An 11,814-nucleotide genomic window follows, 5' to 3' on the forward strand; every position below is an offset into this window, starting at 1 on the left:
TCAGCTCAGCATGTTCAGTGAATCAACACATCACTATCTCATTACAATGTTTCATTGGAAAAATCAACATTCTGGGTTTATAATAACAGTTATCAGATTTAAACGTCCCTCCAAACTGACCTTTTGGGTTTCATGTTGCAGTAGATAAAGGGAAAGTTTGCTGAAACTCAACTGCTGGCTGGCAGAACTCCCAGCTGGAGAGAACGGTAGCACCTGATTGGAGTTGCTATGGTGAGGAGACGTGTTGATTTTTCTTCGGCTGCTGCTTGAGAAGAAGTGGAGCAGCTGAAAAGCAAAGAGAAGAGAGAGGAAAACTGTGGGCAATGTGGTCGAAAAGCCCATGTGTTCAGTCCATAAAGCTTCAAGAAGTGGAGGTGGTGGGCCTGCTCACCGAACCTTCCTTTCACATGGCAGCACACGCAGTGGAGGTAATTCCCTGGACCCAGGTCCTTCTTGCAGATTCACTGCTCACATCTTTGGGAATGACTTCTCTTTTCCTTGTTGCTCTTTTTGTTAATAACGTTGTCCCTGAGTTCTTCAGACCGCAAACGTGGTATTGCAAAGGCTCAACGAACGGTAGATTTTTCCAGAACAGAATGGTCGGTTGAGCTCAAGATTTAAATGTGTTATAAGAAGTAATGAGTGGAAAGCTAGTTAAAGTGAGATCCAACCTAGAAGTAAGGAAAAATTTCTGGACAGTGAGAAAGATTGATCAATGGAATAGCTTGCTTCTTAGAGTTGTAGGTGCACCATCACTGGAGGTTTTCCAAAATAGACTGGAGAACCATTTGACTGGGATAGTATAAGGTATCCTGCCTTAAGAAGGTTGGACTAGATCTTTCTGGTTATATGTTTTTTGAGCCATATGTTTTTATGTTCTGTGCTGTCAGTATGAATTATAAGGTAGAGTTTTGTAACTAAAAAAATAATGCCTCTGACAAACTGTCCGTTCCTATGTTTCTCCTGCCTTCTGTAGCAGCTAATTAACTTATAAAATAAATAAGTATAAAATAAAACAATTTTTCTTCACTTAATAAATGACAGAAATAAATCTGGTGGAGAAAAACCTCCCCCAAGTTGACTTTTTTCAAATGTTTAGTTCAATTGCTGAAAATCTTTGCAGATGTAGAGATATGGAGAATGTCACTCTAGGAGGGAATTATGTCTGCAAGAAAAGTGCTCTACTAAGAATATTTATTATTATTCTTAGTATCCAATGTCAACTCACACATTATTACGAAAAACCAAAAATTAATTAGATGGGTAGACTAAAAAGATGTTAACCAATTAAACTCACTGATGGAATGCCTTCTTCATTGACTGTGGAGGAGGCACCTATCCTGCAACCTCTCATCTCCTTTAAAGAGTTGGGAGGGCTACAGAGAAAAGGAAGTAAGGATGGAGGAGAGCTACTATGAACAAAATGGCTAATCCAAAGTGGCGGGAGGGGTAACTAAAATTTGACATGTATCAAAATCTCCTTAGAGTAGATTTTTCTGTGAAAGGATATTGACCTTAATTCAGATACTTAGTTCTGATGCTACATCATAAATATCTGTCAGTTCATTGCACATACTTCCTAGATTGTGAAATACAATGAAATACCGTATATTGTAGAGAGAGGTGGAAGCTAACTAAGGACTATTCAGTTGAACTGATGCTTGATGAAAAACATAAATTTACTGATTTGTAAGTCTCATCTCACTGCTACTACTCTATTGCTTAAACTGTTTAGCCATTTTACTCTTGTATAATAAATGCAATTTATTTATATAAATAAATTGACATCTTATCATTAACAAGATAAAACTCTTGCATGACATATGACATGGAAGTAAAGTTGTATAAATTCCTCTCTTATAGGTGATCCCAAAAGATTACCACTTAAGTAACTTATATGAACTGCTATATGATAATAATGGTTATGTGTATTTTAGGAGCACCATTATAAAATATAAAACATAGTCTTTAAAACTTTTCTCTTGCATATTTAGACCCTTAGGAGAAATTTCCCCAAGAAGATAGCTGAGCCTAAAGTACTTCCTTTATTGCAGTTTGCATGGGATGAATATCTACAAGAAAAAAAGAAGGTATATTTTAATTTCTGGCTATATTTTTGCAATATGCTTATCTATAGATAACTAGTTTTATTATTCCAGTTTCAGAGTTAGCACACCCCACTGAACTGCAAAGTAATTACACTGATTGGTTTGTACCACATGATAAAGTATAGTTGGCTAATTTCTGATTGTATGACTTCTATTTCCAAATCAAGACAAATTAGCCTAAATTAAGGGAAAACAGTTTGTTTGAGCTCTAACAGTATAGCATATTATACTAAATTATGATTTGTCTAATAAGCCACATTTGACAAATGCCTTATTCTGTGCTTTGTTGTAAGCTGGAATTCCACAATAAAATGATCCAGAAAGAACAATTTATGGCTTACTTTGATGCATGAATATAACCAGTGAATCTACAGTTGAAGAAACAGAAAGACGGGTTAGAAATTCAAGAATAAATGGATAACCCTGATCGACTTATGTAATGTTTTCAAGCTTGAATCTTTTAGCAGAAACTCATCATTATCTTTTCAGATCTATTCTTGATTTTATCATCAACGTAAAATGTTTAGTGATTTTCTATGATATGTGTATCAGTCCTTAATATTGCCATTTTGTTTTCTGATCGCAGGAACTGAGAGGTGAAATATGGGAATATCCATCCAGTGTGATGTGTTTTGTTGATGGTCAGCTTCTTGGAGATGAAAAAATGCTGCTGAAGTGGGCTTATGATGTTTGGGATTATAAAGACTTTAAGCCCACAGCACTTTATGAAGCAATTACATCAGATTTCCTCACAAAATACTTAAAAGCCAAACAGGTGATATTTGGGTTTTTAGAAGTCTCACTGATGGCTATACAATATCTGGAGTTTGCATAAAACTCCATGTAATTCATTTGTTTAATTTTATAAAGTTTACTTAGAAAAGGCTTTAGAAAATTAAGAGTAACCAGGAGAATTTAAATTAATAAATTTTATCCCATTTTTAGGTTGCCGTAGTCATCATTTTTGTGGCATTTAAATCACATAAACCTTACAAAATACTAACCTTACAACTGTAGATTTAAATCCCTCTCTTCATATCAAGCTTTACAAATAAACACCAATAATAGCTTCTGACAGATTTATAGCTGTCCAAAATCCCATCCTTCAGGAAAGCCCAAACAATCCTCACAAATAAACTAAAACGGATTGTTACTGACATTTCCAGGCCAAGCACGGATATATCAGCATGCTTTTTAAATTGAAACATTTAATGCATCTATGTGGGAGGCCATAACAGAGGTGGTATTCAGCAGGTTCTGACCAATACTGGAGAACTGGTAGCAGAAATTTTGATTAGTTTGGAGCAAATACCACCTCTGATTGGCCCCACCCCCATCCATTCTCTGCCTCCCGAGTGCTAGCTGATCGGCTGGGTCTTCTTTTGTTGCTCTGCACAGGAGAACGGAGCTGGAAAGCAGGTTAGTGGGATGGGAGGGAATGGGATTTTGCAGTAACCTTCCCCTGCCACGCCCAGCAAGCCACACCCACATTAGTAAAAAATAATTGAATCCCACCACTGGGCCATAGTATATTTCATTGTCAGTGATGCTGGAGCCACGATAAGCCAGCTTGTAACTCCAGAGCCATCACTGACTGCATGACTCAAGCCAGTAATACTTATTTGCTAGTTAGTTTTCCATATATTTTTTTACAAAATATGCAACATGCCAGTTGAAAAAAATTGCAACATGCCAGTTGAAAAAATTGTCAGTGAATGAGTAAGTGGTTAAAAACAGGCAGCTGAGGTCCAGAGCACAGTCTAAATGCTTGTAAGGGCTGAGCTTGGCAGGAACCAGTAATTCCAAGGCAAATAGCAATTGTCCCATGAACATCTTTCAGCTGCCTTTCAAGGCCATATGAGATTGGCCAATATCATGAATTCAGAAGAGCAGGGAGAAAAAGCCTGTACGTTGGAACAAAGCTGCACCTAAAGGCTATGAATTCTTTGCATGGCTGTGAGTAAACAAATGATTTAGTGTAGGGCTTCACTCTTAACTGGCGTAAAGATACTAATGTAGCCATGCCACATCTGAGAGTTTTCTGTCAAATTAAGCCAAGTGCTTTAATATAGGTGAAATGTCCGGAACGCTGTGTGAGTTCCTGCTGAGTCTGATGCAAAAATTGACAATGTCCATGATATGGTAGTTTTGGTGCAGCTCAAATCTGGGATGGAAAATAAATGTTTGGCCTTTTACCATAAGACAAGGGTGTCAAAGTCACGGCGTCATAGTAGCATCACGTGACATATCCGGACTTTTTCCCCATTTGCTAAACCGGGCATAGCCGTGGCCAGCGTGTGATGCATCCGGCCCATGGGCCAGGAGTTTGGCAGCCCTGCCATAAGAGGCTTGTTGAATGGACTACATTCAGTCCATTTTGGGAACAAAATGATCCCGAAAGCTCACAAAAAAGTCTCCTCCCACCATCTCAAGAATGCATTGTGGAACACAGGCAATTACTCACTGTGAAAGTTCACAGTTTATCTTGTAAAAACTGTTTTGATCTCAGGCTTAATGCCTGCTAAAATAGAAGTGGCATAATGAAGCTGGAAATAATTTTATTCTAATCATTCAAAAAGGAGCAGGATATTTTCAGTATCATTTTCTCTAATTTACATTAATACATACTTTTTTAAAAAAAAAACACCGCTGTTAACTTCAGACAGTTTCAACTGTAGCCGGACAAGCTGTTCCTTGACAGATGTGCTTTCAATAGCCTGGTTTATGTGGTGACTTTCATTCCATTCCATTCCATTCATTTTATTTTTATTTGTTTATTACTAAACTTATACGCCACCTCCCTCCCTATCCAAAGCTATTCATTTACTTCACTGAGTTCCATGTAGTGCCTTCATAAAACTCTTTATGAAGCTTTGGCACACCCTTCCCAGTAGAGGTTCAGTAACAGTGGAGAAGTGGAAAACTTGGGGATGACCAGGAATTAATTCAACCCTTAAAACACAGCTTGCCCACCTAATGTAGATCTCTTCTCCTTGCTTAAATTTCACAGATATATTGGATCAGTGGTGGGATTCAATTTTTTTTACTACCGGTTCTGTGAACTACTGTGAACGGCTTGGTGGGTGTGGCAGGGGAAGGATACTGTAAAATCTCCAGTCAAAAGTGGTATTTGCCGGTTCTCTGAACTCTTCAAAATTTCTGTTACCGGTTCTCCAAAACTGGTCAGAACCTGCTGAATACCACCTCTGCATTGGATTGTTCTATATCAGGGGTGTTAAACTCGCGGCTCATGGGCCCTTATGCATCAGATGTGGGCCCCACCCGCACCCGGTTTAGCGAAGGGGAAAAACGTCCTGATATGTCACATGATGCTGTGACGACACAAGTTTGATACCTCTGCTGTCAACATCTACCCTGGAATGCTTTCCAGACTCATCCATATGATGTCTGAGTTTTTTGAAAGTTTAGTTGATGATTACTGATCAAGTCTTCTTAACAATAAAATATTGGGAAATGCTGATGAAATTCACTACTTACTGGAATTTGACCTTCTAAAGCATGACTAAGAGTCAGAAGGGAGCAATCTTTATCCAGTGATTCACTCACTCAGTTCTACTTTAACCATAGGGTTTGGTTTCTTTATCTTGGCAGCATATGTTTGTTTTCATGGAAATAGCAATTCATGAAGTTTCGATGGGAAAATTGCTCTTTGAGGTAAGTTGCCCAAGGAAAAGACAAACAATCCTTGCTTTTATCATGTACATGGAAGCAATTACAGTTATGTTCAAAACTGTTACTTAAACACTCCAATTACTTAAAGGTCCAATTCCTGATGTGAGATCAACTACACATTGGAACATGGATGGAAGTTGGAGAGCTCATCAGAATTATTTGGGTGACAATGCAATAGTGTGTACAACATTTCTGGTCTCTTGAGGCTAAAATATGTGGGTTCCTTGGTGAAATGTTGATTTGATCAGTCCATTTTATTTCAAAATATTTTCTTAGGATGGGTGTAAATGGTACAGATTTTTTGAAATCAATTTTTATATAAGTACTTAAATTTTCCCATGAAAAGAGTCACCTTAGAAGGTTTAATCCCTTATATATGTATGCATAGGCATATGTGTAACAAAGCTAAAGGAATGACTTTTAAAGTTGATCCAATGCCTCCTCAGAATATAAAATTTATATAATTTAATTTTAAAAAATTTCAAATGCAAGCTTATGCTTATTTCATGAAATATATGTTTAAAATGTAAAAGATTTATTAAAGTTGCAATCCAATAGACTCTTACTATCAATTCTCCTCAAACCTTTTTGTTTCTCTTTAAACATATTCAGCATCTCTCTCTCCCTCCAGCCCTCTCCCTCCCCACCCCTTGGTGTGTGTGTGTGTGTACACATATTTAATTTCTGCATTATGTCCCTGTGAACATTCTATTAAAATATGGAAATACTAAAATGAATAAGTTGGAAAATTCCATTCCCTTTCTTAAAACTTAAACTAAAAGTTCTTTAGAAGAAAATTAGTTTCCTCCTGAAACGTAGTTGAATAATTGCCAGGAGAGCCCCTTGGCAAAGGACAGGTGTTCTAAAACAGAGCCAACACCATTGCCAAGGGCTGTTCGTTGTATTGCTTTATTGGCAGGCTGAGATGGGTGAAATAATATTGAGCAATTGGACTGAGGCAGAAAAGTAAGTCTATGTCACCCTAAAATAACAGATAACAGTAGAAGGATATGCTCAAGACCTCAATTTCTGAGTCGTGACTCTTTGTTCCCATTTTTAAATGAATTGTCTTTTCTCTTGAGGATAAAACATTCATTTTAAAATGATATCACAATCTTTGATAAAATTCCTGGAATATACAGAATTAATTGTGATCCATTCATCTCATAAATTAATGTAATGTTTCTTTTCCCACTGACCTCAGGAACTGAGCTTCTGAAATGTTCCATATTCTCCTTCTATTGTCCAGCTCTATTCTGATATCTGCCCCAGAACATGCCATAATTTCAAGTGTTTATGTACAGGAGAAAAAGGGTACTCTGAGTCTGGATTGACACTCACTTACAAGGATTCAATTTTTCATCGAATTGTAAAAAATGGCTGGATACAAGGAGGAGGTATGTACTGAAATCTGTTCATAGGTTTGGTACACTACCCAGCATATGAGAGTGTTCTTCCTCCTCCCCATCACCAGAATAAAACTAAACCTTTAAATAAGAGTTAAACTTTTAGATAATCACATGTCGGTATATAAAAAAGCATGGAGGAAAAATAAAACATGAAGGAATTTTTACACAACGTTTAAATTTTATATAAATTTATCTGGACGGAAGCCTTTTATTCAGGTGGAAGCAAGCCTAAACATAGAATAGTCATAATGTATTTGACATAAAGATGCATTGGGCTTTCTGTTACAACAAAAATATGGGAACTTGTGATCCTCCAAGTGCTGCTGAATTATGCTTCCCAGGAACCCAAGCAAACATGACCATCCTGGATGACAAGAGATATATTTCAGCAACAACTGTGATATTATCAGTTCTCTATATTGCAGGACCTGTTAATAATAACCGTTAAACTAATATAGCACTCTTCCCAATGTCATGAAATAGATAAGGGCTTCTCAAGCATGGATATGTATGTGAAGTTCTAGACAGCCATTTCAGTGAAAGAGAACCATTATAATCAGCCACAGATAATCTGTAAAATATTCATTTATATTTAATTTTGTGATTTTCCTTTTTCTTTTTCTGATATTTTTCCTAATTTTGCTTAAAGAGAGAAATTACAAATTATAATATTATATATGATGGTGTCATTTAAAATTCTTATATAGAAAGATAATGTATTTTTTTTTCATAATGTACATAGATATTGATGGTGGAAAAGGAAATGGGGGTGAATCGATATATGGACCCGTGTTTGAAGGTAGAAGTATTTTCTTAAACTATGCTGGCCCTACATAAATAGTAGGCTTCACAAATATCATAGGTAATGATTATACTCCAAATGTAAAAAATAATCTAAGAGAAAACAGAATTGAAATAGTGTAAAATAGAGTAAAGGAAATACTGAAGCTCTTACTTTAGTCAGTGTAATGCAAATGCCACATTACTTTCCATTTTCACTTCCTTATAAAAGGTTTGAGCTGAAGAGATTAAAAAACAGTTTAGAATTTATATATTTTAAATTTTTGATTATTCGCAAGGTGTTTAATTTTTGGCCATCAACCCCAGGAGAAGTGAAGCTATAAAAGAGATTGATAAGCATGGAGATCAATAAACTATTCCTAGGAACCACAGAGCAACTCATTGTCATGGTATGGAATAGTGAGGAGCTCCATTTTGAGGTGGATTTGTGAATTGTACATAGTAGGTATTCCTAATCTTTCTGTCTAAAACTGGGAATGATCAATACTTTTTTCTGGTTGATTTATAGATATTACAATTAACTAAGGCAAGTGGACAAGCCAATATAACACTGGAAAAAGTAAATTAACGGGCCATAGATAGCTGTGCTTATACTATAGCCTTATTTGCAGGGAGCCAGGGAGAGAACAAAGAGAAACCTGGTTTCAGTCCCAAGCAGGTCTGTTTAGGGCCAAACAACTCCCCATAAATCAAATTATTTGATCCACGTCACCTGAGAGGTAAACTGCTCCTTATGGTGTCCATAATCAAGAATTCACTGCAAAAACAAGGTATTTCTACACACACTCCAACTCCACTCCAATGGGAGAGTAAAACCATACACAGAAACAAGTGGGACTATGTATTATGGTGCTGATTGTGATCAAGGACCAGGGAAAGAGAGCAATTAAAGGGAAGCAACAGCCTCCCAGCCTCTTTTGCACGAGCTGAAAAGACTTAGAAAATGACCTCTGGATTGACTAATCAAGACTTTTTAACTTGTGCAGTAGCGCACAGAGGCAAATTAATTCAATGGAAATAAAGACAATTTCATCAACCTTGATATTTGTATGTTTATATGTAGGTATATCCACACATACACAGCTATATACTGCTTATTGTACTGTTTTTAGATGAAAGTTTTGCAGTTCCCCATGATAAGAGAGGGGTTCTTGGAATGGTCAACAAAGGACGTCACACCAACGGATCCCAATTCTACATCACGTTACAACCTGCACCGTATCTGAATACCAAATATGTGGCTTTTGGGTATGTGTAAAATGTCATTCTGGGTATCCCAAGTATAAATAACTGAAATGGGAACATTTCTTTTTTATGTCTCTCTCTCCTGCTTTTCTTCTATCATGGAACTCAAAACAGTATTAGTGAGAAGATTCATTGAAGTGAGATAGCTGCATTATTCTACCTTGTGGAACACCATCCTCCCAACAATCTGGCAACCCATTTTTTTAGCCTCCTGGAAGGTCTTTAAGACCTCTCTGTTTTCCCAAGCATTGGGGCAGTGACTATTGGGGAATCCTAGAAGATGGCTAGGTGCCAGGGGTTTCTTTTTCATTTTAGTTTTGCTTTCCTAATTATAGGAAATTATAGGTTTATAGTTTTATGACTCTTAAGAGAAGCCCAGAGTTGTATTTTAAGATGGTCGGCCATAGATACCAAATAAATAAATAAGCAACCAAATGGTACTCTTAAACTATGGCTTAATACCAATCCAACTGCCATAAATTCCAAGGATTTACTTGGATTTCTTTTTTCATTATTACTCTAGACAGGTGATCGAGGGCTCACAAGTTCTCCAGGAACTGGAACTAACAGAGACATTCAATGAGAGACCAAAACTACAATGTAGAATTATTAATTGTAATGTTTTTCAGCCATGATTACTGTATACTGTAGATGTTAATTTAATTTTATTGTAGAGTATAGCTCTGTTCTGATTGTATGACTTGTAGCAACTAAAAAAGTTGACAAATAAAAATAACTTTTAAATTTTTACAAAATAAAAGCACTTATTGTCCTTTTCCTTTCCAAAGCAAAATACAGTCATGTGAAAAAGAAAGTATAAAAACAATTCCCAGCGTTGCAATAAAATAAGTCTTGTTTTTAAAATAAGCGTGTGCGTACTTATGGTCTATGATGCCTTGGTCAGAACAATCATGCAGGGTCTCCTGCTTGGGCGGGGGATTGGACTAGATCAGTGGCCCCCAACCTTTTTTGTCCCATGGCCTGGTACCGGCATCACAAAATGATCCACGGACCGGTACCGGCATCAGCACACACGACCAAGGCAAGGCGAGCCGAGCGACCAGCCAGCCAGCCGTCCCCCGCTTCTCCCCGCCACCTTCAACTCCTCCTTTGTATCTTTGTCAATGGGCTTTTCGGGCTCTTTCTTAATCTCCTCCTAATGCGAGACTCCACTGCCATCGGGACCGCTCTTCGTTCGAAGCCGCCCCCCCCCTCGACGAAACTAAGGCGCGAGGATTCCTTCAGCACCCAAACACCGCTTTCAAACCGACGACGGACAAGCTCACCCGGAAGCACTTTCTCAAGCACCGTCGAAACAAGATGGCAGCGCCCACTTCTTTGCGGCCCAGTAAAAAATGATCCACAGACCGGTACTGGTCCAGGGCCGGTGGTTGGGGACCACTGGACTAGATGACCTACAAGGTCCCTTCCAACTCTGTTAATCTGTATCTATTTGTATGCATATATAGCAGTGATCGCGAACCTTTTCATTGTGATGTGCCAAAAGTGTGCGTGTGCATGATAGCGCACATGCACATGTGCTGGCACCCACAATGCAATGCGCCCCTTTCCCCCACGCATGCATGTGCAACACCCCCACCCCCTTATCTGCATTGCACATGCACACAGCTCCCAGCTGATTTTTGGCCCATTTGAGGCAGTTTTCGCCCACCCAGAGGCTTGAAGGAAGACTCTGCACTCAGGAGGCCAAAAAAATGGGCCTTCTGGAAATACCAGACATGCCCGTTTTCAGCCTCCGGAGGGCCTCTGGAGCCCAGGGGGAGGTTGTTTTCGCCCTCCTGGAGGCTTGAGGGAAGCCCCAGGAGGCTGAAAACAGGCCCATTTTGGCACTTCCAGTATTTCCAGAAGGTCCATTTTTCAGCCTCCTGAGGCTGCAGAGGCTTCCCTTGAGCCTCCAGGAGGGCAATAACGGCCTCCCCTGAGCTCCAAAGGCCTTCCGGTAGCTGACAATGGGTACTTCCAGTATTTCATTTATTATTTAAGCCCAAAATTTCTTTTGTTAAGTGAAACATTTGTTAAGTAAGTTTTTCCCCATTTCATGACCTTTCTTGCTACAGTTGTTAAGTGAATCACCGCAGTTGCTAAGTTAGTAACCTAGTTGTTAAGTGAATCTGGCTTCCCCATTGACTTTGCATGCCAAAAGGCTGCAAAAGTTTGCCTTGGAACACAGTAATGGTCATAAGAATGAACCAGTTGCCAAGCATCTGGCAACTTGATCACATGATCATGGGGATGCTACAAAGGTTGTAACTCAGACAAATGGTCATAAGTCCCTTTTTTTCAGCACCGTTGTAACTTTGCATGGTCACTAAATGAACTGTTGCAAGCCAAAGACTACCTGTACTGTTTCATTTTGTGTATAGTAATACCGAATTTTTGGAAGAGTGAGAAATAAAATGTAATTTATTAGACGCCAAAGAAGGACCAAAGATGCCCGAACGTCTCTGGTGGGAGATTATGTTCATTTTGACCGACAATTTATCTTCCAAGTCATATCTATATGCAGGGTGGGTTGCGAGTCCTAAATTCCAAAAACA

General features: G+C 38.4%; 1 protein-coding gene across 3 annotated transcripts; it reads left to right on the plus strand.

Moving 5' to 3' along the window:
- Positions 1 to 206: 206 nt before the first annotated feature.
- On the plus strand, positions 207 to 10,016 carry PPIL6 (peptidylprolyl isomerase like 6). Of its 3 annotated transcripts, XM_026726626.2 has the most exons (8): positions 210 to 428; positions 1,995 to 2,090; positions 2,695 to 2,883; positions 5,721 to 5,783; positions 7,051 to 7,198; positions 7,953 to 8,009; positions 9,124 to 9,259; positions 9,780 to 10,016. In XM_026726626.2, the coding sequence occupies exons 1-8, from the start codon at positions 324 to 326 to the stop codon at positions 9,889 to 9,891; spliced, it is 906 nt and encodes a 301-aa protein (XP_026582411.2). In that variant the 5' UTR covers positions 210 to 323; the 3' UTR covers positions 9,892 to 10,016. The 3 variants fall into 3 exon arrangements, with proteins under 3 accessions (XP_087769457.1, XP_087769465.1, XP_026582411.2); XM_087913331.1 differs by lacking the exon at positions 7,953 to 8,009 and having other exon boundaries at positions 207 to 428; XM_087913339.1 differs by lacking the exon at positions 5,721 to 5,783 and having other exon boundaries at positions 208 to 428.
- The last annotated feature ends 1,798 nt before the right edge of the window (positions 10,017 to 11,814 follow it).

Source organism: Pseudonaja textilis, chromosome 1 (assembly GCF_049901715.1).
Source record: "Pseudonaja textilis isolate UNSWEBS1 chromosome 1, rPseTex1.2, whole genome shotgun sequence".
Taxonomy (NCBI): domain Eukaryota; kingdom Metazoa; phylum Chordata; class Lepidosauria; order Squamata; family Elapidae; genus Pseudonaja; species Pseudonaja textilis.

Excerpts from the sequence above, each read along its gene's own strand:
- PPIL6 (XM_026726626.2), top strand. The coding sequence starts at position 324 with ATGTGGTCGAAAAGCCCATGTGTTCAGTCCATAAAGCTTCAAGAAGTG. Across the intron at positions 2,884-5,720 it reads AATACTTAAAAGCCAAACAG|CATATGTTTGTTTTCATGGA; the intron begins GTGATATTTGGG and ends TTATCTTGGCAG. Across the intron at positions 9,260-9,779 it reads ACCAAATATGTGGCTTTTGG|ACAGGTGATCGAGGGCTCAC; the intron begins GTATGTGTAAAA and ends TTATTACTCTAG.